This window comes from Ursus maritimus, unplaced genomic scaffold, assembly GCF_017311325.1.
Source record: "Ursus maritimus isolate PB19 unplaced genomic scaffold, ASM1731132v1 scaffold_9, whole genome shotgun sequence".
Classification (NCBI taxonomy): Eukaryota; Metazoa; Chordata; class Mammalia; order Carnivora; family Ursidae; genus Ursus; species Ursus maritimus.
The window spans coordinates 77,610,636-77,638,326 of record NW_024427107.1 but is presented as its reverse complement, the minus strand read 5'-3'; the positions used below and the strand labels follow the sequence as shown (position 1 = coordinate 77,638,326).

Sequence of the window (27,691 nt, the reverse complement as noted above, 5' to 3'; positions counted from 1 at the left end):
GATCTCGTGTTGGAGGATATAGTCCCAGACACACTTGAAATTTCATTCACATTTAAAAAAAATGTTTTAGGGGCGCCTGTCTGATTCAGTCAGTAGAGCATGTGACTTTTGATCTTGGAGTCGCGAGTTCAAGCCCCACATGTGGCAAAGAGTTTACTTAAAAAAGAAAAATTTTTCTTTTTAATTTAAAAAAAATGTTTTAAACCCACCTCTTAAAGAGGCCCAACTATGAGTCTACCTTACAGCCTCAGAGGCCTTAATAATTCAACAGCTGATGTCCTGATTTCAGTAAAGCCATACATATTTGTAAAATAAATGTTTCAGGCTCTTTATTTACCCTGTTGTGTAACTATCTTAGAAGGTGTCTCATTTAGACTAACTGTACACGTTGAAGAGGCATTACCAGCATCAGGCCTGCATTATCCTGGGTGCACCTGCATCCCCTTGTAGGAGCTCGTCCGATATCAGACAGTGATTCGAAACAGGAGGAGCTGAAACGTGGACATTTTGACTGCAGTAGCCACATGGAAAATGTTTAAATTTAGGTTAGCTGTTTAGTCATTTGTACATCCCTGCAGACTATCCAAGTTTGTGTTTGTGTGCTTACTATTCAGTGTTGAGTAGTAAAGGTCCGGACCCCACACGCATGAGTTCTCATGCAGGAATTGACGAGATGGAGATTGAAAAGCGTTGTTGACGTCACAGTGGGGTGATTTGAAAACATTCACAGTTCGCCTCTGTCTAGTCCTCTTTTGTTTTTTTAACTGATGTTTGTGGTTTAAATATTTAGCAAAGTTATGTTGAAATGTACTCTCGGGGTTTGTTGTTGTTAACCTAATTGCCATTAGTTATTTCTAAGCAAGGTCTTCAATTTTTTTCTCCCTTAATTGCAATACAGAAAGCTATGGAATAGATGAAGGTAACAGGATTCCTTTGAAATAACTGCATTTGCTTGCAATTGCAACCTGTGGAATGATGTGGGATGTTTCAGTTTTCAGTTAACTTTTATCTTTAAACTACTTTCCATTGGTTTATTCATGCTGTTAAACCAATGGAACTACTAGCTAAAGTGATTTTAAAGAGGAAAAGAACCATCTAAAATTCGGGTTGGTTATTTCTGTACGGTTTATAATTTGATAAACCAGGGAGAGACTTTTGAAATATTTGGCTATCGTTTTATTCCATTGGCGGCTACACTGATGGAATGCACACAGTGTAGGTCGTGCAGACAGGTTTCCTGGCCAGAGGAAATCAAAATACTAAGCGGTTAATTGGATTAGAATCAACTGACGAGGTTTCTAGTGGGTCTTTTACTTCCGTGTGCCTCAGCAGCCTACTCAATAATTGGTTTTGCATAAAATCATAGTAACTTAATACATTAATTTGAGGCAAATGCTCTCAGAAATATAAAATACTCATGAATATGATGTGATATGTTTAGCCTTGATTCCAAGTCACCTGATTTTGAAATTAGTTTTTAGAACCAACCTCTTTAAACTCTTTTAGCTCTGTGAATAATATAGATAGGATCATAAGAAAGTGGAAAACTCTTAAACTTTTAAAACAGTTTCTCGTGACACAGTTTTTCTGTTGCCTCCATATTTTCAAACTTCAGTGATTTGTTAAATAATTGCTTTAAATAACTGTGTTTTTTAGCCTTTCATACATTAATACCTAAACTAATAGCACTGATTACTTAAACATATAATTTACTACTTGGAGAAACTATTTAGAAAACTATCAGACAGATATAAACTAAATCGACATTAAAAAATATGAAAAATAATAGAACTCACATGGTTTTGGTAGTTCACGCGATGCCATAACAGTTTATGTAATTCCTTTTAAAATGCCGTTTAAGAGCATTCCACTCTGTTTAAAGCATTTTCATTCAATGATGTGCCACCAGTGCGATTTGTACTCATGGATGATAATGAAACGAAATGCGTCAAGTGTAATTTCGACATTTGGAATATTGTACTTACGTGGATCGTGTTTTGCAGCCAGGGATTATGAGATTCAGAGAGAAAGGATCGAGCTTGGACGGTGCATCGGGGAAGGCCAGTTTGGAGACGTCCATCAAGGCGTCTATATGAGCCCGGTAAGTCCCCTGCGGCGACCAGAAGTCTGCACTGCTTCTGACTGTGGCCTCTTGTCTGTCTTCATGAGTCCTCAGCTCTTTGCACTTGTCTTTTATAAAGCTCGTCATATGTCAGCCTACTTGCTCTATTCGGAAGCAGAAAAATGGCTCGCTAAGCTCTAAGAGGGCTGGGTCTGTCTTTTATTCATGGTAATCTCTCAGCCTCTCTCCTCAGTACCAGATCCCACAGTGATCATTCCATTGCACAGAATCGACAATAGATGACCAGTGTCAACAGCAGGTGGCCGGTATTCCCACTTACCTGTGTCCTCAAAAAGAGAACATTAATTTGCCCCAAACTGCTCTCCAGAAGAGATCAACACATTTTTAAAATTATTTCTTTAATAATAGCTTTTGTGAGGTATGAATCACATACTATAAAACTCACTTTTTTAAAACATACAGTTCAGTGTTTTTTTTAGTGTACTGCTGGAGTTGTACAGTCCACCACCCAGTCCATTCTAGAACATTTTCTTTGCCCCAGAAAGAAGTCCCCGCATCCGTTAGCAGTCACTCCCATTCCACCCCCGCTCTCCACCCTGATTCTGTAGATTAGCTTGTCCTGGATGTTTTGTGTCAATGGACTCATATGCTATGTGGCCTTTCGTGATGGGTTCTTCCAGCTGGCCTCTGTCCAGGGGTCATCCACGTTGTAGCGTTTACCAGCACTTCATTTCTTTTCATTGCTAAATAACGTCCGATTGTGTGGATAGGCCACTTTTTGTTTGTCCGTTTTTCCGTTGATGGTCATTAGGTTACCAGGTCATTGTTACCAGGTCTTAGCTGTTACGAATAATGCCTCTGTGAACACTCCTATACTGGTTTGTGTGTGTAGTTCGCAGCTCTCTTGAGTAGATGTCGGGAGTGGAATTGGTGGGTCACGTGGTAACTGTTCCGCTCTTTGACTAAGAGGTAAACTGTCTCCGAGAAAGCTGTCCATTTCCATTCTGAGCAGCAGTGTGTAAGAGTGCCCATTTCTCTGCATCGCTACCAACACTGCTTATCCTATGTGTTTTTATTAGATCAGTAACTTTAAAGCAGCATTTTAAGTAATAGTACAGGGACACCTGGGTGGCTCAGTTGGTTGAATGTCCAGCTTGATTTCAGCTCAGGTCTTGATCTCAGGGTTGTGAGTTCCAGCCCCACATTGGGCTCCACACCTAGTGTGGAGCCTACTTTAAAAAAGAGATACAATAATAGTATGTACTTGCTCAAGAAACCTATTTAACTAGAATAATAACAGGTATATACACATGGTGCTAATAAGGGTGTGCAGACTGTCCCCAGCTTACGATGGTTGTACTTAAGGATGGTTCAGCTTACAGGTTTTCGACTTGATGATGGTGCAAAGGCGACCTGCATGCAGTAGGAACCGTCCTTGGAGTTTTGAACTTGAATCCTGTTGCAGGCTGGGGCTGTGCACAGCCCCTGTGCTCACGCAGGGTGGCGACCACAGTCGCGCGGGCCCATCACCGACACTCACAGCCATTCTGCGCCCACACAGCCGTTCTGTCTGTCACTTCAGTAGAGGATCCAATAAATTGCATGAACTGTCAACACTGCACTATAAAATACGCTTTGTGTGGAGTGGTCCTGCCCACTTGTGAGCACGTGCAGGGTGGGCGCGGCCCGGCTGTGGTGTTTGGGGGTTAGATGTATCACACGTGCTTTCAACAGAGGGTAGGTTTATCCGGACGTAACTCCATCTTAAGGAAGGTGTGTAGTAACACAGATGCTTGACCTTGTGTGTGACCCCTGCTTTAGAAACTGCAAATGGCATTTTTCCCCAGTAATTCCATATCTATCACTTTTTCATATCCTTTACACATGCACTAGTGACATAGTGATCATTACTTTTGTAACCAAAGAGCTAAAAGGTGTTTTTATTGTTTCTGTCAGGAATAACAGAGAATTGCCCCCATGTCACTAAACAAATAGTGGTTCCATTTTTTTAAAACTTGAGTTTTGAAAGCCTTTACCTTTGTGCTTATATACAGTTCTATCATTTATTATATATTTCTAGCTGTTAACTCCTCTTTAGTTGTTTTTTTAACTCTGTGTTATCCTCCTAATTCTCTTAACTCTGTTCTTTGAGGCAAAATGCGGTAGAAAAAGCCCTGGGTCTAAGGTTACTCGAAGCCTTACTGAATTTTAGACTTGGCTGCACCCAGCTGAGGTGTGAGTGAGGTTCAGCTTCTTGGCTCGGAACTCTTGCAGTTGAACTCGGTGGTCTCGGGGCTCCCTGCAGTCTCTAGAACTCTCGATAGGCAAGTGTTCTGAAGTTCCTACCTTACGGTGACTTGCCAGGGCCACACAGGTAATGGCAGGGTTAGTGGGCTTTATTCCATGCATTTTTAAAATAACGAATCCATTTTAGTTGTGAAAATACAAGAGAACAATTTTTTTAATACCCATCGTCTAGTGTTTATTAATTATTTGTTGAATGAGTCCCAGCCCCCAGAAAAATACCAGGGTTCACACTTTTTTGTTGAGTATCTTCCTCATATATGTTGTACGTGAATGTTTATTTTGTTTTTAATGTGGGTGTCTAATTTTATAGTGCAAAGGAATCTATTCATTTCCCGGGCTTCCTGTTAAGTCCTTTTTCCGGATTATGTTCTTTAGTGTTCTGTAAGATCAAGTAACATTTCATCAAGGATTTTTAATAATCGGTCAGAGTGCAGCTCAGCACACATGTCATGGCCAGGAACCTGCCACTGGAGACTTAAGTAATGATTTCAGCAGCAGTTTCTCAGTCACCTACCATGTGACAGCAAAGTGGCGGGGACACAAGAACGAACAAAGCAGCTGGTGATGGGTAGTAAGGAGGGCACGTATTGCATGGTGCACTGGGTGTTATACGCAACTAATGAATCATGGAACGGATGTACTGTATGGTGACTAACATAATATAATAAAAAATATTATCATTAAAAAAAAAAGAACAAACAAAACAAGCACAATTTCTGCCCTCACGAAATTTAAAATCTCTCTGAGACAGAAAGGGACAGACAAAAACAAATACACTGAATGTCGAGTGTGAAAGAAATGCTTTGCAAAAAAAGTACAGGCAAGGGAAGGTCGGGATGCTCTCCCTGTAAGATGGTCGAAGAATGCCTTCTGATAGGTGACCCGGAGCAGAGCCCTGAAGCAAGAGGGGAGCAGTCCACAGGAGGCCGGTGTGGCTGCATAGTGTGCAGGGGGAGGACCACGGAAAGAGAGGAGGGGGTCGTGTGGGCCATGCATGGGGACCTCTCATTCTAAGAGTCGGTGTACACAGAGTCTGTCTAAAGGCTCGTTCACGCGCACTGTTGTCTTCATTGGCGAGGTGGTCGGGCTTCTTTCTTACTATCTGAGCACCTGCCGATCACGTGCATGTTCTTTCATTATTATCCTCGCCTTAAAAACCAGCCTTTAAATCTCTTCTTCTCTAAATTAATCCCAGAGTAGCCCTTCTCTGGATTTATTTGTTAGTGTCTTTTAAATGTCTACTAGTTGTTAATAATTCAGAGTCTCATCATATCTTTTATGGAGGTATAGTGGATACCAGTGTGGCATTTTCATTGAACATTGAAAAGACTTCTCTCTCCCCTAAATATTGCTTGTATTTTAAAGGTTTTTAAAAGTCATACCTTGAGCAATAACCCAGGTACGTTTGAATCTGCCTCTGTTTAAAGGTTTTTAGGCAAAAAACAAAAAACAGCTTTGCTCAGGTTCTGGTCTCGCTTACTTCGAACTGACTTCTCCAACATTCCAGTCTCTGTGACCAGCCCCTCTGACAGCTCAGCATTCCCCAGGCTTCTGCTGTCCAGTTTGGAGGCCGGCAGCCACAGGTGCTGCTCCCTGTACTGCTGACGAGCCCCTGGTTCTGTTCGCGTGTGGTGCTTTATGCACGTGCTGCCTGCAGAACCAGAGGTCCAGCATCCGTTTGAAACTAGCAGTTTTAGGGAGCAGTACTTTTTTTTGCATGTCTGGCTTAAAGCACCACGTGCAATATTTGAGTATGAATTCACAAGATTGATGATGGTTTTGTGGTCTTACAGAAGTTTCTATTGTTGTTATTCAGAATTCCTGTTAAAAAGGACATTTTGTGTCATTTCCAGAGTATACCAGTTGGCCCTGTGTTTAGATGGAGGTAGAATTTGTGGTCCTGGTCCTGAAGAAGTTTACCATCCAGTTAAGGAAAACAAAGCCTATAAGTCATTCAAAGCAAAGTAGTTACATATTAGCGTGACGTATGGCTAGCAATCCTAAGAAGGCTCGTACATTTAGCGGACAGATAGTCTGTGCTTCTGTTCTGTTCTGTGCCAGCAGGGACTGTCCTGCAGGGACCAGACACCATTACCACCTGGAATCCTGCGTGAGCCACGTCTCCTCTGCAGGTTAAGACCGGGACCCACATCTGCGTTATAGTCATTTTGCTATTTATATTTCTCTTGTTTGAAAATATTTAATATTCTGGAACCGTATGGTGTGCAGTTAGTGTGAAATCTAAAATTAATACAATTGAAGATATTTTTAAAATATGCCACAGCTGACTTGTAAATGGCATGTACATTCAAAAGAACGGTTTTAATAGCATTCATTAACTCTGCAAGTAATTATTTAGCACCTGCTATGAATTTGGTACTGTTGTAAGGGCAACTTTTTGGCAAACAAGACACCAAGGTACCTACTGTCTTGAAACTCGCATTTCAGTGACGGAAAATAGCAATGATGGAAATGACAGTGTACCTTATGGGTATATTGTAATGTGTCCTAAAATATGTAGAATAATGACATTGTAATAACCTGAGACGCCTGTCGTGGACAGTTCTGTGCATGGAGCTTGTGGTGAGGGTTGTACAGAACAGCAGGGAGCTGGGGTGCGGGGCAGGCGGCTGGGCACTGTTTTAGACAGGATGGTTTGGACAAGAATCTCAGTGCAGATTTCTGGGGGAGGAGCTTTCCAGTCAGGCAGAACAAGAAGGGCAGCCACAGGAAGTGATGTTGGAGTGTAGAAAATGAGGCTGGATGTGAGAGGTCTGGGAGAAGAGGGACCTGGGGGGCCACGGCAGAGGGCTGGGCTTTTTCTCCAGTGTCCTGGGGACAGGAGGTGCCTCGGGGAGAGTGGGTGCAGAAGGGCACGTGTTGCCACTAGGAAGGGAGCTTTGGAGCGAGTGGCGGTGGTGGCAGAGCCCGTGAGTGAGCCTACAGCAGTGGCAGATTCCAGATGCACGCTGTAGGTAGGAAACGCAGGTCTTGCTCCTGGGTTGTTGGATCCGTGGGAGCTGTGGGAAACTGAAGAATCAGAACTGGCCACTAGGTTGTTGACCTTGAGCATCTGTGTGACTTCCGTGTCTCCAGTGAGGTGGGGAAGGCTAAGGAGGAAACGTGTCTGGCGGTAGGCATATTAATAAAGGCTCGGCAGGAGGACAGAAGCCCTAGGCTGTGGTGCCTTCGAAACAGATGTGTTAGGAATTGGCTTCTGTGACCATGGGAGCTGGTGCCCCTCAGATCGCAGCTTGCTGGCTGGAGACGCAGGACTGCTGATGGCTTCTTACTTCCGGTCTGTGTCTGAAGGCCTGAGACCCAGCATAGCCAGTGTAGCTGTAGTTCAAAGGGTAGGGGAAAAAAAACAATGTCCCAGCTCAAAGGTAATTAGGCAGGAGGAATTTCCTCTTATTTAGGAGAGGAACAGCTTTTTGTGCTACTCAGGCCTTCAGCTGATCAGATGAGGCCCACCACATTAGGGAGGGCAACCTGCTTCACTCAGTCTATCAATTTGCATGTTAAATCCATCCAGAAACACTCAGAATATGCTTGACCAAATATCTGGGCACCCTGTGGTCCAGTCAACTTGGCACATAAAATGAACCATCATAGTGGGGTATCTGGAGTTTTGTTTTGGTCGGATGAGGTTTAAAATAACTTCTCTACATCCTCGTCAAGAGGGGGCATGGGTGGGTTGGATATCAAAGTCTGGGCTGAAAGGCAAAGTGAGGACTAGAGAGAGAATTTGGAAGTTGACGTAGAGGTAGGAGATGGCGCTCAGTGAGGTCGCCTCTCATCGAACTGGCCCTGGGATTGAGCCCTGGGATGTTACCGCCCTGAGGAGACAGGAAGCAATATCTTGTCTTCCCACTGTCCTCCTGGGCCAGTCTTTTCTGCCCGAGGCTGCTGTTTACATGGACAGCGACTCATGATCCAGTAGCAAGGACTCTTCTGAGAGAGCTTGGCAGATTCAGGCTTCATCAACACTCGAGAATCTAGCGTGGGCACCATTTCAGAGCCAGATCTTGTGACAAGCAGTAGCTCGGAGTGGAGCTCCTTGTCACATGTGCACACTGCCCCAGTCCCTCTTGAAATAAAGCCCTGTTGCAGAGGGGACATGCCACTTACCAGCAGGGTGGCCTGAGACAAGCCGCTAAACTGGTTGGCCTCTGCTGACCTGTCTATAAAATGGGTATCCTGGACCCCTCTGTACCTTGTCAGGCTATCTTCCAGATAACCTGCAGACCTAGTGGGATAATTTACAAAAAGGACAGAAATGTTCAAAACCTGTTGAGAATAAAGACAGCAAGACTATACAGCCCTCGTCTAGGGCCTCGTGCCTAAATGCTCCTCACACCTGTGTGATGTCTGACCTCCTCCCCACTGGGGATCCTCTGGGGAGGATGGGGAGCCTGATGCAGGGAGGGAATCGGGGCACAGCAGCCATGGTGAGGTGACCTGAGGCGGTGCTTCCTAAACCTTTGTCCATTCGCCACGGTCTCCCAGTTCTTTCTCTCCCATCCTGTCCTCCTCGTCTTTCCTGCCTCCTTAACAGAATGCGAGGCACCATGCGAAAATCTCCAGTATGAAGAATACATGGTTCTGGCAAAGACCACACAGAGCCGAGCACAAGATAAGCACTTAAGTTGCTAATTACAGTCATGAATGGTGTTCCGTCGAGGCTTGGAATGACCTCATTTCTTGTCTTTCTTAAGCTCTGTCTTTTAAACTCTTTCAAGAAAACATCGGCTTCTTTGGCAGGCAGGTCTGCGTACCTTCTTGGTTTTTCTCCACCTTGCCGGTCACCCCCTTAGTCCACTGTGTGTCTGCCCTTTTCCCTGACCTCCTGCGCTGCAGGGCGCTCGGGTGCCGTGCTTATGCCCCTGTCCCCCGAGGATCTCCTCTAGCCCGAATCTGACCCTGCACTCTGCCCAGATTCTCCTGTGTGCCACGCGGGCTCTCTGCCATCTCATGTCCCTCCCGTCCTCGTCCTAGCTGAGCTGTTTCTTCCCTTGGTCTCACCAGAAACCTGAACTCGACATCTCAACACCCCATCCTGCCCCACCTGCACTGCCCCAAGCTTGTCCCAGCCGCCAGCCCGTCACCACACCTCCCCTCAGGTCCCAGAGCACCCATGACCCCAGCTGTGCCCCTGGCCAGCTCTCAGCCAGTCCCTCCCTCCCTTCTTTGTTTTTTTTGTCCTGGTCTCTGCCTCATATATCCTGACACACTGCTTCCTTGTCCACAGCACTGTTACCCACTAACGTACCCTGTGGTCAGCTGGTTTCTTCTGTGTGTTGTCTGTTCTTAAGCGGGAAGGTAGCCTTGAGCAGAACAGGGAACTTTGCTGCCTTTTGTTCAGTGGTGTATCCTGAGCACCTGGAAGGCTGCCTGGCAGGTAGCAGAATGAATGAATGACCTACAACATGTTGACGTGCCTGGACATTTCTTCTGGGGATTTTGTAGGGTGTTTGAAGTGTTCCTCTCTTGAGATTTTCAGTTCTGATTCTGTCTGGTCCAGAATCCACATAGTTGCCAAACACACAGCTTTTCATGAACATGCGCATTGATTCATAAAGAGAAGCTCTTTTTGCATGTGTGTGTGATTCTGAAATTTCCCTAACACAGGAGAATCCAGCTTTGGCGGTTGCAATTAAAACATGTAAAAACTGTACTTCGGACAGCGTGAGAGAGAAATTCCTTCAAGAAGCCTGTAAGTTTCTAGAAATTTCTGTGGAACTCCATGTGACTTTTTTATCCGTGAAATACAAGCTGTCTGTGAAGAAGTAAGAAAAATATTATTCTGACTTGTCTGTGACAACTGCAGTTACTATCTTGTCTTGCAAATTAATACCCGTATCTGTAGAGGCACATATCCCCACGTTGCTCCAGGTAAGCCGTGATGTTTGGGGTGTAAAGGTAGACAGATTTACTGTCCCCGTAGCCTTCGTTACCTGTGCAATTGAGCATCCTGGCACGGGAATCCGGCAGATGTAGAAATGAGTCCAGCCCAGTGCCACTAGGCCCTAGAGTTGGAGGTGAGCAGGACAGATGCGGTCCCCGCCTAAAGGAACTCACAGACCTGGGAGAGAGCTGGGACCACAACCTGTGCCCCCCTGCCGCCCCTTCGGCTCTCCACTCATCCCACGTCTGGGATGAGACTGCAGGGAGGGTTATGTGTGGGTAGCTGTTCTCTGCTGAGTGCAGACTTGGGGAGAGCCAGGACCTGGCCCTGTTTGTCTGTATACATCAGGCTCTTTCCACCTGCCCTCAGGCTGGGATGTCCTTCCTGCTTTCGCAGGGCTTGTCCCTTCTCATCTGACCATGTGCTTAGAGTAGTTTCTCCTCAGGAGGCTTTGTCACAGGACCAAGTTCTCTCCTTCCCAAGTATTTGAAACTAAGTAAACATTGCCTAGAAATTAGTGTTGCCCCTCTGTAGGCTTTAAGCTCCACAGGGCTAGGACTATGTCTGCTGTGCTCTCACCGCTCAGGCCCAGTGCCCAGCACAGGACAACCCATCAGAGGCGCTCAGTAGACACTGGTGATATGATTGAATCTTGATGTCCTTCATTACATGGACATGGAACGAATGCCTTCTACCCTCCGTTTCGGGAAATATTTGCCACCCAACAGTCCAATAAATTAATAAGTCATACAGTAAGTCATATTGACTTTATCAGTATATTATCATTTTCATCAAAATCGTATTATACTTTCATCAAAAAAAGTCTGTCTTTAATCCTGTTCCTGTATCTCTGTATCTGGTATCTTAAGGACAAGACAAATCCTGGCAATGACTTCTGTCTCACCTAGTTTATTTCTGCAGAGTGCCTAGGCCAAGAAAACACAGACTACTTCAGCCGCCCTTACTTACTACTCTGTCAAAAGAATAACCGTGGACAACTGTTTTTCCCTAGTAACAATGCGTCAGTTTGACCACCCTCACATTGTGAAGCTGATTGGCGTCATCACGGAGAACCCTGTCTGGATAATCATGGAGCTGTGCACGCTTGGAGAGGTATCCTGATCTTCAGACCTGGCCTGTCTGGGTGGACTGCCAGCCCATTTGTCACCGTGACAATGAAACAATAGTCTCATGCTTCGCATTCGTTCAGCCCACCCTGGGTGTTTGGTGTCCTTTGTTTAAGAAAGGGGAGTATTTGAAGGATACCTTTGTGGTTTGGGTTCAGCGACTATAACGTCTTCATCGTGAAATTCCCAAGTCACGCCCTAACTCAGTCCTGGAAGCAGTGGTGACCAAGTGGTACTTTCTTCCGCTCTGGTGCTGCTGCCTAATGGTAGTCCAGGGGTCCGAGGTTGAAAGAGGCACTCCTAGTGGAATTCAGGTAAATTAAGGCTGCATTTAGGTCGATCTGCAGTTCCTTATTCTGTTTGAGAATTCATTTATGGCGTCTTTCAGACCAACTGATATTAGTCACAGTTTCTTTTGAAAATGTGAGTAACACATGTGAACAGATCTCCTTATTTGACTTTCTCCGGAACACAGAAATTCCTTGCTTACTGTGTCACCATCACCTGGAAACTTGTTAGCAGCCAGATTCTTGGGCCTTCGCCCAGGCTAGTGCATCAGACCCTTGGGAGGGCAGGCTGGGCCCAGCACCTGTTCCCCGGGCCACGCCATAGCCTGCCTGCTTGCAGATGAGCACAAGTCAGTTTCCCAAGTCTCTCCACTTCACTCTCTGCTACTAAAGCTCAGTAATTTGGCCTGAGACATTACTTACGTTCCTTGTCTTTTAAAGGGCACCAAACACAGTTTTGTTTTTCGTGGCGATTAGGGGTTCTGGTTAGCGGGAGTCAAAGACAGTTTGGATCCTTGTGCCTCTGCATGCCAGCCTCCGCCTCCCTTCCTCTGAAAGGGCCCTGCCTGCTGGCTCGCTGCTGCTGTCCTCTGCACTCGATAACCTAGTCTGCTGGACAAAATGACTTCAGGCCTCTGCAACAGCTCTTCTTCCTCTGCCCTACCTTTCCAAAGGAAAGAGTGTTTACATATGTTTTTTGTTCACAGTATTTTTCTGCTTTTGCTTCTGGAGAATTTGCTAATTTTTCTGGCTTAAACCATTACTGAATCTTTCTCCTCTATGTATTGATTTTGTAGAATTAGAGTTCAATTCATCTGCCTTCCGTTGCCATGCTAGCCGTTAACTGAATTGATTGTGACAGTAGTAATAAGGACTGATAAGCCCTGTGGGGTAAATACCTAGCACCTTTCTGTTCCTGAATCTTTCTGGAGGGGGGTGGGAGAACTTCTTGCTTCCCCTTCCTCCTCGTCACCTTATCCTCAGGTCTGCCTAGGGTACAGCAAGGTGTGGGGTGCAGGCATGCTGGCCGTGTGAGGGCTGACTCTGTTTGTCCTCCCAGCTCTTACCTAGCAGTAGTTCACACTTTTATTCATTCCCTTGCAGCGTCTTTCTGTATTTTTTCGGAAATTTGCCTACAATCATAAAGATTTCAGTTTTATGATAGGATTCAAACAAAGAACAATAAGCCGTAATTTCTGAGCTAGTCTGTTTCATTCTGTGCCTTTGTTTAGGGGAGAATTGAAGCCATCCTCATAAAAGTGTGTTTGGAAATGGGCAGCGTTGTTGAATGTAGCTCGTTTGCTGTTGATTTCTGTTCTCTGTCACTAATTCTTTTTTATCTTGGTCACTGTTCCAAAGCTGAGGTCATTTCTGCAAGTAAGGAAGTACAGTTTGGATCTAGCGTCTTTGATCCTATATGCCTATCAACTTAGTACAGCCCTTGCGTATCTGGAGAGCAAAAGATTTGTGCACAGGTAAGATCCGGTCATAAAGCTGGTAAGCTGCCCTCTGGGCGGGGGAGGGGGTTGGTGGTGGAGAAACCGGGGGGGAGGAGACACTCACTGTGCCCTGTGATCCTTTGTACCCCTGGACTCTGTTGTACAGAGACAGGACCAGAAAGTCACACAGCAGCTGTCCTGGCCTGTTAGTACGCACAGTCAGAGGGTTTTCCTCACATGGACTGCGAACAGTTGTTTGCTTTCAGGCTGGTTTTCTCTTCCACAAAAGCTATTGAGAGCCTATACACGGGCCTAGAGCAGTGAGCATGTGGACCTAAAATAGACACTGTCCTGGGACTTCCCCCAACCCCAGAGGGTCATGAGTGACATCTGTTGGCATTCTGTGGAACTTCTGTTTCTCATCCGGGTCCCTAGTTTGATTGCAAGGGAAAGCCCTTACAGTTTGCCTACTACTTTGTTACCCAGCATGAAAATAAATTCCATCAGCAAAATCATTTATAAGGGTTTAGATGATGACTTTTATTTTAGGTGATGAGATCTCTTAGTAGCAGCAGGGTTACAGATCCCAGTCGTGCATCCGTGTCTGTTACTGCACTTGGTAATATGATTATATGAAAAGTAATGATTCATTTTTTATTCATTCTCAAATATTTGTTGTTTGAGAATATACTTCGCTGCCGTTCAAAATACTTACTAATCATCATATTAATGAGTAAATATCTGCCAAAAAGGAATATATGTGAAGTAAAATCATAAAAGTGTCTTTTTTTCAGTGTGTAATAAATCTGTTTGCATTGTCTACAAGCTGTCTTTCAAAGTACCTGTCAGTATGTCTTTAATATAGATGAGTTTGCAGGTTTGTTTTTCCTCGTATTAAAATTTATTGTCCCAAATTCTTCCTTATCAGGGACATTGCTGCTCGGAATGTTCTGGTGTCCTCAAATGATTGCGTAAAACTGGGAGACTTTGGATTATCCCGATACATGGAAGACAGTACTTACTACAAAGGTAAGGAGTCAGAGCAATGAAGAGGCAATAAGCTCAGAATCTTCAATGATTTTTATTTCTTAAAAAGGTGTGTCCTAATAAGCTCAGCTGATTTTTGACAGAGGCATAAAGTAGGTTCAGTAGAAGAAAGACAGCCTTTTCAATCCGTGGGGCTGGAGCAGTCAGATATCCAGAGACAAAAAATGGACCTAAGCTTGACTCACCCCATGTTAACTCAGAGTGGATCATAGGCTTAATTATAAAACATAAAGCTATAAAACTTTTAGGAAAAACAGGAGTAAATCTTTGGGATCTAGGGCTAGACGAAGGGTCCTTAGACTTGACACCAAAAACATGATCCATAAAAGGAAACACTTGATAGATTGGACATCATCAAAATTAAAACTTAGTTCTACAAAAGACCCTGTTAAGAAGGTGGAAAGGGAAGGTGGCAGACCTGGAAGATATTTGCCAGGCACAGTATCCACCCACAACCACAAACCATTCCACAAAGGACTGGTGTCCACAGTGTGGAATGAGCTCTCAGAATTCACCAGGGAAAACAGAAACCAAGAACATGACATGGACAGACAGTGGGAAGAGAGGCTTCACTGAAGAGGATACGCTGAGGGCAGAGAAGCCCAGGCAGAGGCTCAGACCGCAACAAGGTATCATTGCGCACTTGTCAGAATGGCTAAAATTAAAAATAGTGATAACACCAAATGCTGGCAAAGATGCAGAGAAACTGAATTACTTACAAATTGCTTGTGAGAATGTAAAATGGTACAGCCACTGTGGAAGAGTTTCATAGATCTTTTAAAAATTAACTATGCAGCTACCATATAATCCAGCAGTTACATTCCTAGGTACTTCTCCCAGAGAAATGAAAATTGACATTCACACAAAACCTGCATGTTGAATGTTCATTACATTATTTCCAGTAGCCAAAAATTGGAATCAGCCCAGACGTCCTTTAACTGGCAAACATGGTTAGACACCCCATACAAGTGGGGTTGGGTGCGTTGACTCATCAGTAGTCAGACTGAAAAAGCTCCAATCTGCTAACTCCAGAGACTTTGATCAATTGGTTTTAGAGCTGAAATCCAGCTCATGTGATTCTTCTTTAATTTTGCCAATTTTGGAATCAGTTTGACTTGCTTCTTTAAATTATTATTGAACAAATATTTTTAGTAACAAATGTTCATATTCCTAGTATTTCAGCTAAGGTTTGGATTATAAATCCATATTATGCTCTTAATGTATATTCTTTTTTTTTTTTTTTTTAAGATTTTATTTATTCATTTGAGAGAGAGAGACGGCAAGAGAGGGAACACAAGCAGGGGGAGTGGGAGAGGAAGAAGTAGGCTCCTAGTGGAGGAGCCTGATGTGGGGCTCGATCCCAGCACGCTGGGATCACGCCCTGAGCCGAAGGCAGACGCTTAACAACTGCACCACCCAGGCGCCCCAATGTATATTCTAATTCTTACTACCACTTTAAAAGGCCAGTTTCTTTCTCAGTTTTTTAAAATTTTTATATTGTGGCAAAATGAGCCCAGAGTTTTACATACAAAACTAGTTTCCTTCATTTTATACCATGGTTTATGACTATTCTCTTTCCATATGCCTTCTGTATACTACAGCCTGAAACAATTTAACAGATTTTCTGCTATGTGAAAAGAGAGTTCTTTGGTTGGTCATTCAATTAGTCATTTAATGTAAAAGTGACCAAGCCAGCTTTCTGCTGTTTTAAAATACATTTCCTAACCAGCTCAAGCCCTGACGGGTCCAGGTTCTGGACTCCCAGTAAAGAGCTGACCTCCAAACAGTGTGATGACTGAGGCTTCATATCACGTAGACAGCATTTAAAATGAGTAGTTGACAAATTCATGCATTTATTGTCCTCTCAGACAGGTCGTAAGTGCAGATTCTGTTAGGCTTCAGGAGAACATCCCCAAAGGTTGGGGATCCTTTATTCAGGACACGGGTGTAGAGAGTTTGTTTGGAAGGAATCGAACAGAGAATTTGACTTCACTTGTCATGAAGGTGCTTGAAATTAAGTGGGAAGAAAGAAATGAACCGAATTAAGTTCTCTCCTGATTGAAAGTACTCAGGCACGCATTGCTCACAGAGGGAAGTCCAGACAAGGCAGGCAGAGTGCAGGCACCTCTGTGAGCCAGGGCTCCGTCCCCTGTGGACTCCCACTCCCCTGCGCCCCTGCTGCCTTCTCGGACACACCGCTCAGCTGTGGGCTTCCTCTGCTCCCAGGGCATCCGGCATTTACTCAGTGTCTGTGTCACACCCCATACCATACCTTTCAGAACTAGAATTCCTTGAGGAAAGGTGCTCTGGGCTGTTCATCTTATAACCCAACAGTTGAAGGAATGTTCCGTGAGATGGTGAGTTAGACCTCAAGAGAAGGATGAGTTAGGCTCACCTAAGAAGTATACTTTTTCATTCCATCACCTGTCCTGCTCTTCACATATCCATGAAAGTATAGTGGTCAGCCCCCATTACATATTCCGTATTCGCGCCTTCACATAGTCGCTAAAATTTGTAACTCCCGAAGTCATACTCAGAGTGCTTTCCTAGTCACATGTGCACAGGCACGAAGCAGTGGAGGACTGGAGCCTGTCTCAGCAGGAGGATGGAGACGGGAGGGGGCGAGGCAGGACAGCGTGAGCCGCTCTGGCCTTAAACCCCTGCTCGGACATCTGGCAGTGGGGTGGCCTCAGGCAAGTCACATAACGTGTCTGAACCTTGTTTTCTGAAGAGGAGGAGTTGTTTTCAGGGTTTAAGATTATAATCTGTGTGAGATGTGTACGCACATGTACACATTTCCCTAGGAACAGTGGTTCAGTGCTTGTAGGACCGACTGGGTGTCGTCAGCCGTGGTTCAGGCCAGTGGGTCGGGATCTATTGCATAACCAAGCTGCAAGCTAGGAGCACCAGTTAACGGGGCTCCCTCTCACTCCCTCGTCACCGCCTCTCCACACAGAGGAGGGCCGTAGTGCGTTATTTCCCTGCCGCAGTCTAACCAGACCACACCTGATGACCTCACCACACCAAGCAAACAAAAAGTAGGTCTTCCAAATAAACGAAGTCCAAGGGGTCAGATATTTAAAGCTTTTTATTTTGATACTAAAAATCTCAGCCAGCTGTAACTGCTAGATTCTTCAGCAGATAACAAGGAAAATTCACTTTCTAAAATTAATCTTCTAGCTTCCAAAGGAAAATTGCCAATTAAGTGGATGGCTCCAGAGTCCATCAATTTTCGACGTTTTACCTCAGCTAGTGATGTGTGGATGTTTGGTGAGTATTTTGAAAAGTTTTGTGTTTTTAAATTATATTTCATATGCTCTATAATACAGACTTAGTATTAGCTCTTTTTGGAGTATTTGGGCTAATCTGCCATCCTTTGCCTGAGCGCTCCTTCACAGACGTCCTTCTGGTTCATTCAACAGTCCCTGGGCGCACACACAGCGCCAGCTTTGTCTGAGTCTCCCTCCCTTCCCCACTCCTCCCTGTCTCCCTGTACCGTCTCTGCATCCCTCCCTGGGAGCAGTCTTAGCTCTTTCCTTCCTTCTCTCCTCTCTTTCTCTCTGCCATCTCGTTTGTTCCTTCTGTGTGAATGACTTTAAATGGTTGACCTGTCCTCTGTTCTGTGCTAACCCCTCAGATGCAGAATATCTACCGTTGTGCTTTACTCGTTGTCCTGGAGTCCAACCTCCTTCCTGACTTGTCTCAAGGCTTGAAAGTTTGATCCTTTGTCTTCTGTGGCTTCTGCTCTAACGCCTACTCCGTGCCTTCCCGCCTGCTCCAAGTCAGTCGCTGTGTCCTCCTGCTCTGGGGGTTGTTGTGGTAGTGGCCGACTGGTGTGACGGTGTGGCCCTCACTCGTCTGCACTCCGTACTCCAGCTACTTCATTCAGATTTTATTTTATTTTTTTATTTTTTAAAGATTTTATTTATTTATTTGACAGAGATAGAGACAGCCAGTGAGAGAGGGAACACAAGCAGGGGGAGTGGGAGAGGAAGAAGCAGGCTCATAGCGGAGGAGCCTGATGTGGGGCTCGATCCCGTAACGCCGGGATCACGCCCTGAGCCGAAGGCAGACGCTTAACCGCTGTGCCACCCAGGCGCCCCTCATTCAGATTTTATTTTATTTATTTTTTTTTTTTTAAAGATTTTATTTATTTATGTGACAGAGAGACAGCCAGCGAGAGAGGGAACACAGCAAGCGAGTGAGAGAGGAAGAAGCAGGCTCCCAGCAGAGGAGCCCGATGTGGGACTCGATCCCGGAACGCCGGGATCACGCCCTGAGCCGAAGGCAGACGCTTTAACGACTGCGCTACCCAGGCGCCCCTTCATTCAGATTTTAAATCGCTCTCCCCTTTCATATGGATGATACCCCTTCCCCACCCCACTCTTCTGGTGTAACTCCTTCCTCCTGAAACATGTTGTCCTAACACCGTCTCCTCCGGTGAAATTCTAACCTTCGGGTTCATCTGACGTGTCCCCTCTTCCATGAAGCCTTATGTAGCTGGTGTGTTCTCCAGACATAACCTCCCTTTCTCTGTGTGCCCTGCACATTCTCTCTCTGCCATAACACTCACACGTTGATCCTACGGACAATCTCGTGTGCGTGTTCTCTCTGCTAGATTTTAACTACTTCAGAGGAGATGCCCCAATAAGGTTATGTACCTTTTTTCCCCTATAATTAAAAATAACTTCATATACATCAAGTATGTGTTATTTTTTCTTCTGTTCACTTGCTGTTGGTTTCATCTAGTGCCGTAAGTGATAACAGGTGAAGGAAGGAGCTTTTCGCCAGAGCAGGAAATACTGTGACACAGTTTAGAAAGGGCTCTGGGGTCCGACTAACGTGGCTTCACCTCCCAGGACCTCGCTCATCAGCTGTGTGACCCAGAGAACAAGTTGCTTATCCTGTCAAGGCAATTTCGGTTTTCAACGATTCTAAGACGCCTGTTTCTTCACATTGTAACTTCTCTGAAACTGGTGTTGTAAATCGGTGGCATTTTGTAGTCGGTGTTCGTTGGGGACGTGGCTTACGTGGCTTCCTTGGCCGCACTCATGTGGACTTTGTCTTGTTCATCCCGGTGTTAACTTCCTTGTCTAAATGAGTTTGGAAGTGCTCCTTGGTAAGAATAAAATCATTCTAGGAGGTAACAAAGGATGGGGCCATAACTTAGTTGGCAGTATTTTCCCCCATTCTTGGTCATACAAAAATAATGTTGTGTTTGTAATCAGTGGCCTCTTAGATTTGATAAAATACAGTATTTAAAGAAATGTAAGGTATAAGGATAACGTGTGTAAATTTCAAAGTGGGGATGCCAGAAACATGTTAAGGTCTGGAGAGATGATGCCTGGCGCTGTTGTTGGTAATTATGTCATAATTTCTGGAGAAAAACACAGAACTAAGGTGTTATTTTTGTCATATACTCTTCACTCTGGAACGACTAGAATTCAGAAAATGTCAGAATGTCGTTCACGTTGGTAGGATAATGTGCCTTGCTTCCTCTGAGGCACACCCTGCTGTAGGCACCGAAGACACCGAAGCAAGGTGCCTCTCCTCACCTCAAGCCTGTGACACGGTGTGCAGGGAGGAGGGGGGCCGCGCCGGGGCTCGCCCCGGGGGTCAGGAGGCACACACACAGAAAGAGGAGCACAGAGTGTGGGGAGGCTAGCACAAGCAAAGGCGTGTGAGCAGTGTGCGGGGGTGGCAAGGCCTCCGGAGCAGCCCAGGAGAGTGCGGAGCCACCCCCTGTCCCCACCAGCCCACGCGCTGAGTCCCCAGCCAGAGCATGTGGTCATCGTTCTCCGCCTCAGGCTCTATTTACTTTAAAAGTGGGCTTTAAAGTGTTTGCAGATGACACCAAGAAAGCGTGTGGTCTGCAAGGGGGGAGTGTGAGGGAGGGGTCTGTGGACAGGACCACTGCAGCCCAGGGAGTCCAGAGCTTGCCCGTGGGGACAGGGACCCCCTGACCAACTCGTGCATAAGCCAGATGACACTGCCTACATGCACCCTAGCCAGGCATGGGCTGCCTCGTTAAAGGAGTCTGAGTTTCCGAAGGCGTAAGGCTTAAATTTTAGCATTTTCTTTTGTTAAGCCTCAGGTCAGCTGTCGTAATCTCGGCAGGCTGGACTGCAGTGGGGGGCAAAGTAAAATTCCTTCAGCCCATTTTGAACTGGTTCATTAAACCGTGAAGGATCACTGTACCTGGTGGGCCATTTTCTAATATAGGATTTTTAGAGAAGTATACCTCTTAGAAAAACTTGGGGGTTTTTTAGATAATAACTTAGTATTTCAATATTTGCATCACATTAAATTAATATTGCTGTTCTTACTGATAACACCAGAGTTCATTGAATGCTGCTTTATTTAGTCGATTTGTCCCAAATCACACAGCTGGTCCTCTTGTGCCAGCTACGAGGTTACTCCTGAAACATGGGCATTCTTCTCTTTCCACCAAGTTCACAGTTCTGTTTTCGTTCCCACTTCACAGGTGTATGTATGTGGGAGATCCTGATGCATGGTGTGAAGCCTTTTCAAGGAGTGAAGAACAATGATGTGATTGGTCGAATTGAGAATGGGGAGAGATTACCAATGCCTCCAAATTGCCCTCCTACCCTCTACAGCCTTATGACGAAATGCTGGGCCTATGACCCCAGCAGGCGGCCCCGGTTCACTGAGCTCAAAGCTCAGCTCAGGTAGGAGTGGGGGGAGCGAGGGCCGGGGCTGGGGCAGGCTCATGCGGCTTCTCCCATGCAGTCGTAGCATTTGAGGTCATTCTGTCAGTACGGCTAAGGCTAACCTCTCCTCTGGCAAACATAATTACTTATTAATTGGTTTGCATTTATTTATGCCTTGCTAGAATCCTCAGGAGATTGTCTTAAAATCTTACAAAACTTCAGATTATGATCGGGTCTCTCATCCCTGGACTTCTGACTGAGCATGGCTTCCAAGATCCAGGAGAATGTAGTCCCTCGCTGCCCATCCAGTCCCATCTCCCACTCCTTGTCCATCCCAGCACGCTCCCAACTGCCTACACTTCTCCCGGCACGGCCACCGCCTCTCATGCGCAGCTGTGCCACCTGCTAACCACCTATGTGGTCTTCAGAATCCAGCTCAGATGTTATCTCCTTCAGGGGACTGCCCTAGTCGGCCCTGCCCCCAAACAGATAGCCACTCTCGGGCACCTTTTCGATGCTTCTGTTTGTTGCAGTCAGAACATCCACGTGACCTGTTCAGTTGCCATTTTGTGGCTCCTGCTTTGTGCCGGCCACTGCCAGACCCAAACTTCCAGTAGTTCCCGGTCCCCTGTTAGCATGCTGAGCCCCTCAGAGTGTCTGCACAGAGTTGACCGTGCCACCCGGCCTTATAATTTCTGGAGAAAAACACAGAACTAAGGTGTTATTTTTGTCATATACCGGCCTGGAGAGTTTCTCATTTGCACGTCCGAGTCCCCCGCTGGGCTCTAAGCTGTCAGTGGGCATCACTGTGTCTTACTCATTTCTGTGGCCCTGGCGCAGGCACCTAACACATGCTCAACACACAGTTGTTAAATTGAGACTTCATACTGTAATTAATAAGATATTCATTGTGATACATACACAAGGGGAGCTTTATTGTGTAACCAATACCATGGTTTAATGTGTGCTCTATCACCTGTCTTCACACTTCACTGATTCTATGTAAGATTTTTAAAATTTGGTGTATTTTCGTCTTTTTTTCGTAGAAAATTACCAAATATCAAGGTCTGGCCCATCCTTGTCCCCCAGTGCTTGAAGTCTGTCTAGACTGCCTGTAGCCCCAGCCCATCTTCAGACAACTCAGCTTGCTAGCCACGGCTCCTGGCAAGGAGCATGTTTCACCAAAGAATGAAGGCTGGTAGGGAGAGATATAAAAGATTCATCAGCCAGGAATTACTGGCTAAGCTCCCACTTTATCCTAAGTTAGGTTCTGTGGATTCAAGAGTGAACAAAACACAATCCCGCCCCCAGTGTTTGCAGCCCGGTGGAGGAGACAGGGCAGCAGTTCCTCGCCATACAGTGAGCAGCACACTCTGGAAGGGGGCTCTTCCTGGGGCCCCGTGCTGCGCACCTGCAGGCCTGGTCCCATCGTCTCGGCCCCATAGACAGCTCAGCTCTGCCTTCCACGTGCCAGTCCTTCAGGTGTTTCTCGACAGCTTGCTTCCAGCTGAAAATCTCCAGTTTCTTAATTCTCATACAGTTCATGATACATGCTCTTGCTTACTAGAGCTGGATTTTGAAGGTGCTTTATTTCATGTTTTGCTCTTACATTTTTTTGTTCCTCCTTGATCTTTCCTCAGAATTTGACAGATTCTGTCCTTGAGATTCCTCCCCTCTCTGACACCAGGTCCATCGTTCCGTCTGCCTGCCTCCCAGACACTTCCTTTACCCCCGACCCGCTGCTCCTCTACGGTGGCTCCGTGCCGGGCCACCTCCTTTCTCTCACTGTGCTTCTGGGGCCGTCCTGACCTCTCACCTCTGTCTGTCCTCAGCTTCCGTCCTGCCTTTTCTCCCAAGGCCCAGAGCCGCGTTCGCGCTGCTGCTGAGCGTCACGTTCACCCTAAAGCACGTCTGCTGCCCGGCCTCCCAGGCAGCCCCTGACCCCCACCTTCGACAGGCCCCAGAGATGCCTTTGCGTTCATCTCCATCTGGGAGTGAGCAGTAATTCCTCACTGCCCCCGGCTGGGCACCCCCTACCCCGCTCCTCCACCTGGACTGTCCATCCATCTGGCATAGCCCCTTAGTGGATCTTCTGATGCATTGCTGTGGACGAGTGGCTCCCTTGCTCAAACAGCCCTCGGTGGGTTCCCGTGACTCCTGTGTTAGGTAGAGGCTTCCGGAATAGACTGAAGATTCCTTCCATTGTGGCCCTAGGGAGCGTCCCGGCCCCTTTCTCACACTGTGGCCACACTGACCCCCTTGGCCTGGAACGCCCCCTTCTCCTTCTGCTGAAATCCTGCCCCATCTTTCTCGGCTCCTTTCACACGCTTCTCCTCTGTGGCCCCACAGCCAACAAGCCTCCACCCTCGGAGTCTCCAGAGCACCTCGTTCTTCTTGTCATGCTCACGCTGCGCTGCCCCAGATGGCTGCACCTGTGTTCAGCCCGTTCCACACACACTGTGAGCAGCACGAGAGCTGAGCCTGGGGCCCGGTCTCGGGGCAAGAGGACTACAGCACCTTTCCTGCCCTCGAGGAGCTCACAGTCTAGTATGTCTCAGCCCTACTAGACTGAGGCTCCTTGAGGGCAGGGATCGTCATACTCGCCTCGGTGCTGTGCGCACCTGCAGGCCAGGGGCCTGCGCACAGTGGGGGCCCCGCGGCCTCTCGCGTTATGGCTTAGTGCGTGAAACCTCACGTCAGTGTTCATTGAAGGACCGTTTCTTTAGGTAAAGTAGTTCCAAGAACTGTCCAAGGTGAATATTTAGAACTAAATATAACGATTTCAAACACACACGCACATGACTACATAACATAGCTAGGCTGTGATTTATGGCTTTCTCTTGCATAGTTAGCACAGGCCACTGAGCGTTAATTTGTTCTGTGACTTTCTGTTTCGGTCAGAAGTGGAGTTTGACTTTGTATTTTAAACTTGTATAACATGGCTATCAAAGAGGCCAATAAAATTTAACTTTATAATAGCTTGCTTGGACATTTATATGTAACAGTGTGTCACAGTAATTAAATAGATTCTTTTACTGAGTTTATAAAATTTTTACTATATTGAAGGTTGTTTAACAAAGTACTAAATTTCAGATAGTCTTTACCCCAGGTCAGTTAAAAATGTTTCCCGAATCCCATTCTCCATGTCTACCTTAAAAGAAAATAATTCAAAAGGACTCAGATCACCATGGGATCCCATGTATCTTCGGGCCATGTTTGTCTGTTATTGTGAGTTGAGAGAAGTGGCTCTCGGGATGCATCTTGTCCAACAGAGTCAGACAACACTTGGGTCAGCCTTCCGTGCGTGGATTTCCAGGACTCCAAGCATCTGTCCTCCTTACGTCCCACTTTCTTATTGATAGGTGTGAACCCACAGAGAAGTACAGGGAGGTGACCCTGAGGGTGGCCTGGTAGCAAGTGTAAATGCTCCCCAGTCGGAACACCCTGGAAAACGCCTGCTACCGTGTGCCGCGGCGTGCTTGCCCTGTAGGACTGACAGGTTGTAAGAGGGCCTCATGTAGTTTTTGAATGAAAAAGTCACTCGATCCCCGGTTAATTCAGGTAATTCTTTGGTAGATACTGTGTCAAGGAAACCACCATGAACAGCTTTACTATTTGACCTGTGAAGCTTCTGCTTCTCAGGAGCACAAGTAAGGCTGTCCGTTCTAGCTTAGTCTAGGGAAACAGGTTAAGTTAGCTTGTGCTTGCTTTTTTTTTTTTTTTTTTCAGATTTTATTTATTTATTTGACAGAGATAGAGACAGCCAGCGAGAGAGGGAACACAAGCAGAGGGAGTGGGAGAGGGAGAAGCAGGCTCATAGCAGAGGAGCCTGACGTGGGGCTCGATCCCACAACGCCGGGATCACGCCCTGAGCCGAAGGCAGGCGCCTAACCGCTGTGCCACCCAGGTGCCCCAAGTTAGCTTGTGCCTTCTTAAATCCTTTTTAGACAAATGAGGGAAGTAAACTAATAAAATTATCAATTTAGAGTTTTATACCATATTTTTAAAACGTTGTATTGACCTACAAAGATGTGAACGTATAAATATGCCAAGAAGTAAACCGCTCGTTGGATTATCACAAATTGGGCACACACGTGTAAGCAGCATCCGGAATAAGAAAACAACACTGCCACCGCCCCAGAAACCCACCAGATGCCCCTTTCCAATGACTGCTCGCCCTCCGAGGGTAACCGCTACACATGCGTCAGTTCCGCCTGCTTTTGAACTTCATGTAAATGGTACCACTCAGTATGTGCTTATGTGGTTCAGCATTTAGTTGCAGATCATCCGCGGTATGGGAGAATTACCCCTCTTTCTCCTTGCTCTGTGGTGTTGTGTTTGTGAATATCCCGTAGTTTATTCATCCGCCTGGCGGAAATTCAGATTCTTTCCAGCTCACAGCTGTCAGGGCCATTGCAGTGTCTTTCGGTGCGCACAGGTGTTTGGGTGCATATCCAAGAGCTGGCGGGTGTGCACAGGCGTAGCACCAGGAGGTGCTGCTGGTTTTCCAGAGCGGACACACCAACTCTGCTCCCAGCAGCGAACAAAAGCCCCAGTTGTTTCAACCACAGTGGTTTTTAAACCTTTGGAAATGACTCGTTGTTTCTAAGCTCACTGTTTTCACATACGAAGGTTAGGTAAAAGAATATAAGCGGTAAAGAATATCACAGTCCACCTGAATGTTTCTGTTCTAAAGAACAACAACCTAGATAAGTATCGCTTTGAAAGGCGCTCCATGATTTGAGTTGGTCTGTGCCACTGTGCTTTTCAGGAAGACCTTTCAGACCAACACCATGTTCCTTGATAGCCAGTCTCTGCCCTCTGTGGGTGACTTTACTAGTTGTAACACTGAATACCAACACTTAGTACGTGCTTTCCATTGCCAGGCCTTGTGCCACACGCTTCCCCATGTCACTTTGTCTTAGCCCTCACGGTCCTTGGAGATGTAGGTAGTATTACCACCACCCGTTCACAAAGGAAGAGACTGAAACTCTGGGGTTAGGCAGCTCACCTGAAGTCCAAGAGCTGGGGCTCACAGCAAGCCCACCTGAGTCCAGGGCCCAAGCTGTCAGTGGCACGTTCTGGGCTTTAACCTGAGACAGCTAGATGTCCATGTGTGCTCTGTCTTCTTATTGCAACTGGTGAGCAGATTGTTAATGCTTAGTTAAAAAAGGAAAAGAAGGAAGAAAAAAACACCAGTATTATAAGGAATTCCTGAAGCTGGTTTTCTTACGTTTGTTTTGGCTGTCAGCCAGAGAAAGTCCCCAAAGGGAATGGCAGCATGTCCGGCATTGGCACAGAGGCCGTCACCCGTGGACTTGAAGGGTGACCCGGCTGCCATGCGCTGGCATCCAAGGATTTGTCCTGTTCTTTGTGTTTTGTTGTCACCTCTCCAGTGTGCTGCACTTTGCCGCTGTGGCCCTCCGGAGCCGCAGGTGTGGTAGGGTGCCGTTGTGGAAGCTGTCCGTGAGGCTCTGCTGCGGTGACGAGGCTGGCCGCGCCCATGCATGTGGGTGGGGCCTGCGGGGTGGGCCTTGGGGGAAGGGGGTTGTTCGTTTGTCCTTTTGAGTTAATATTGTCGTGTTTGCTTTTTAACTTTATCAAGCAGAGCTGGCCTTTGAGAGACCTGTTTGGTTAGGACGTAGCTTGGAGTGGCTGCAGTCCCAGATTATGACACGTTTCTGTGTTAGCATCATACACCAGTGAAGTTTCTGAGCTCCTCAGGACACAGACTCTGTGAGGCTGCCAGCACCTTTAGAGGAAATGGGGGGGGGGGGGGGGGAGGCGGTAACCTGGGAAAGTACAGGCCCAGACAGCGCTTGAGTTGGGAGGAATTTAACTTTCTGTTTAGAGTTATGTGTGTTGTGTTATGAAGGTTACAGTTTAAAAAGAAATTTGAAAAGGCTGTGTGACCTTGGGCAAGTGACTTTACCTCCCTGTAGGAGCTGGGTCACGCAGCCCTCCCACCATCTGGTTTTCATTGTTTGGTGAAATGATGTGAAATGCTTCCAACTGTATGTGGCTTAGGGTCGGTGCGCACACTGTTACAGCCACCGTAGTAGTAGTAACAACGGAGCTTTTCCTGGAGATCCGGAAGGGACCTGGCAGGCTTAGGGTACAGAAGAATTATCAGTTGCTGTTAAAGGAAAACCTGGTTATTTGAATTCAAAAGTGTTAGCTATCATTATCCAGATACCAAAATACGAAGACATCTTATAGACACATTATGGAGACACAGATTTTAAATTTTTAGTCTGTGAACAGCATCTTATACAAGTCTTTTTAATCCTTTCTGATTCTTTACTTATCCTGATATGTGGACTGTGGATTAAAAGCTCTAGGTTTGATTGATGACATGAGTTATTTGTGCTGCTTCTCTGTGTATTTTTTTAAGTGGCTATGTATTTGCTTCCAAAATTCCTTTCAAAGGTGGTGTCGGAATTCCTCCTTAGTCATCATTCCAGTATTTTTCTTCCCCTTGCTAGCCTATTGGGTCTAGATATTATCTAGAAGAGTAATTGGTTTCTCAGTTAGTCCCATAGACGTCTTAAAACATTCACGGCATCTGGGGGCGCCTGGCTGGCGCAGTCAGAAGAGCATAAGACTCTTGATCTTGGTGTCATGTTGGGTGTAGAGATTACTTAAATTAATTTTTAGAAACTTTAAACAAAAAATTATAAAAAACATTCACGGCATCCGAACTTCAAGGGTTTTTTGGTCCTTAGCCCTACCAATAAGTAAAAGTAAAGAGTAAATTGAAATTTAATAGTAATTTGATATAACATTTACATTCTTTCCACTAGGAATTATGTCTTCACTGTT

At 46.0% G+C, this 27,691-nt stretch overlaps 1 protein-coding gene across 2 annotated transcripts in view; it reads left to right on the top strand.

The window, feature by feature from the left end:
- PTK2 (protein tyrosine kinase 2) overlaps nucleotides 1-27,691 on the top strand; it is a 265,380-nt gene that overhangs the window by 192,293 nt on the left and 45,396 nt on the right. For both annotated transcript variants that reach the window (XM_040626121.1, XM_040626116.1), the window contains 7 exons: nucleotides 2,004-2,101; nucleotides 10,022-10,106; nucleotides 11,311-11,411; nucleotides 13,072-13,187; nucleotides 14,080-14,180; nucleotides 17,379-17,468; nucleotides 20,683-20,887. In XM_040626121.1, coding sequence (XP_040482055.1) covers nucleotides 2,004-2,101; nucleotides 10,022-10,106; nucleotides 11,311-11,411; nucleotides 13,072-13,187; nucleotides 14,080-14,180; nucleotides 17,379-17,468; nucleotides 20,683-20,887 — 796 coding nt within the window. The remainder of the gene's footprint in view (nucleotides 1-2,003; nucleotides 2,102-10,021; nucleotides 10,107-11,310; nucleotides 11,412-13,071; nucleotides 13,188-14,079; nucleotides 14,181-17,378; nucleotides 17,469-20,682; nucleotides 20,888-27,691) is intronic.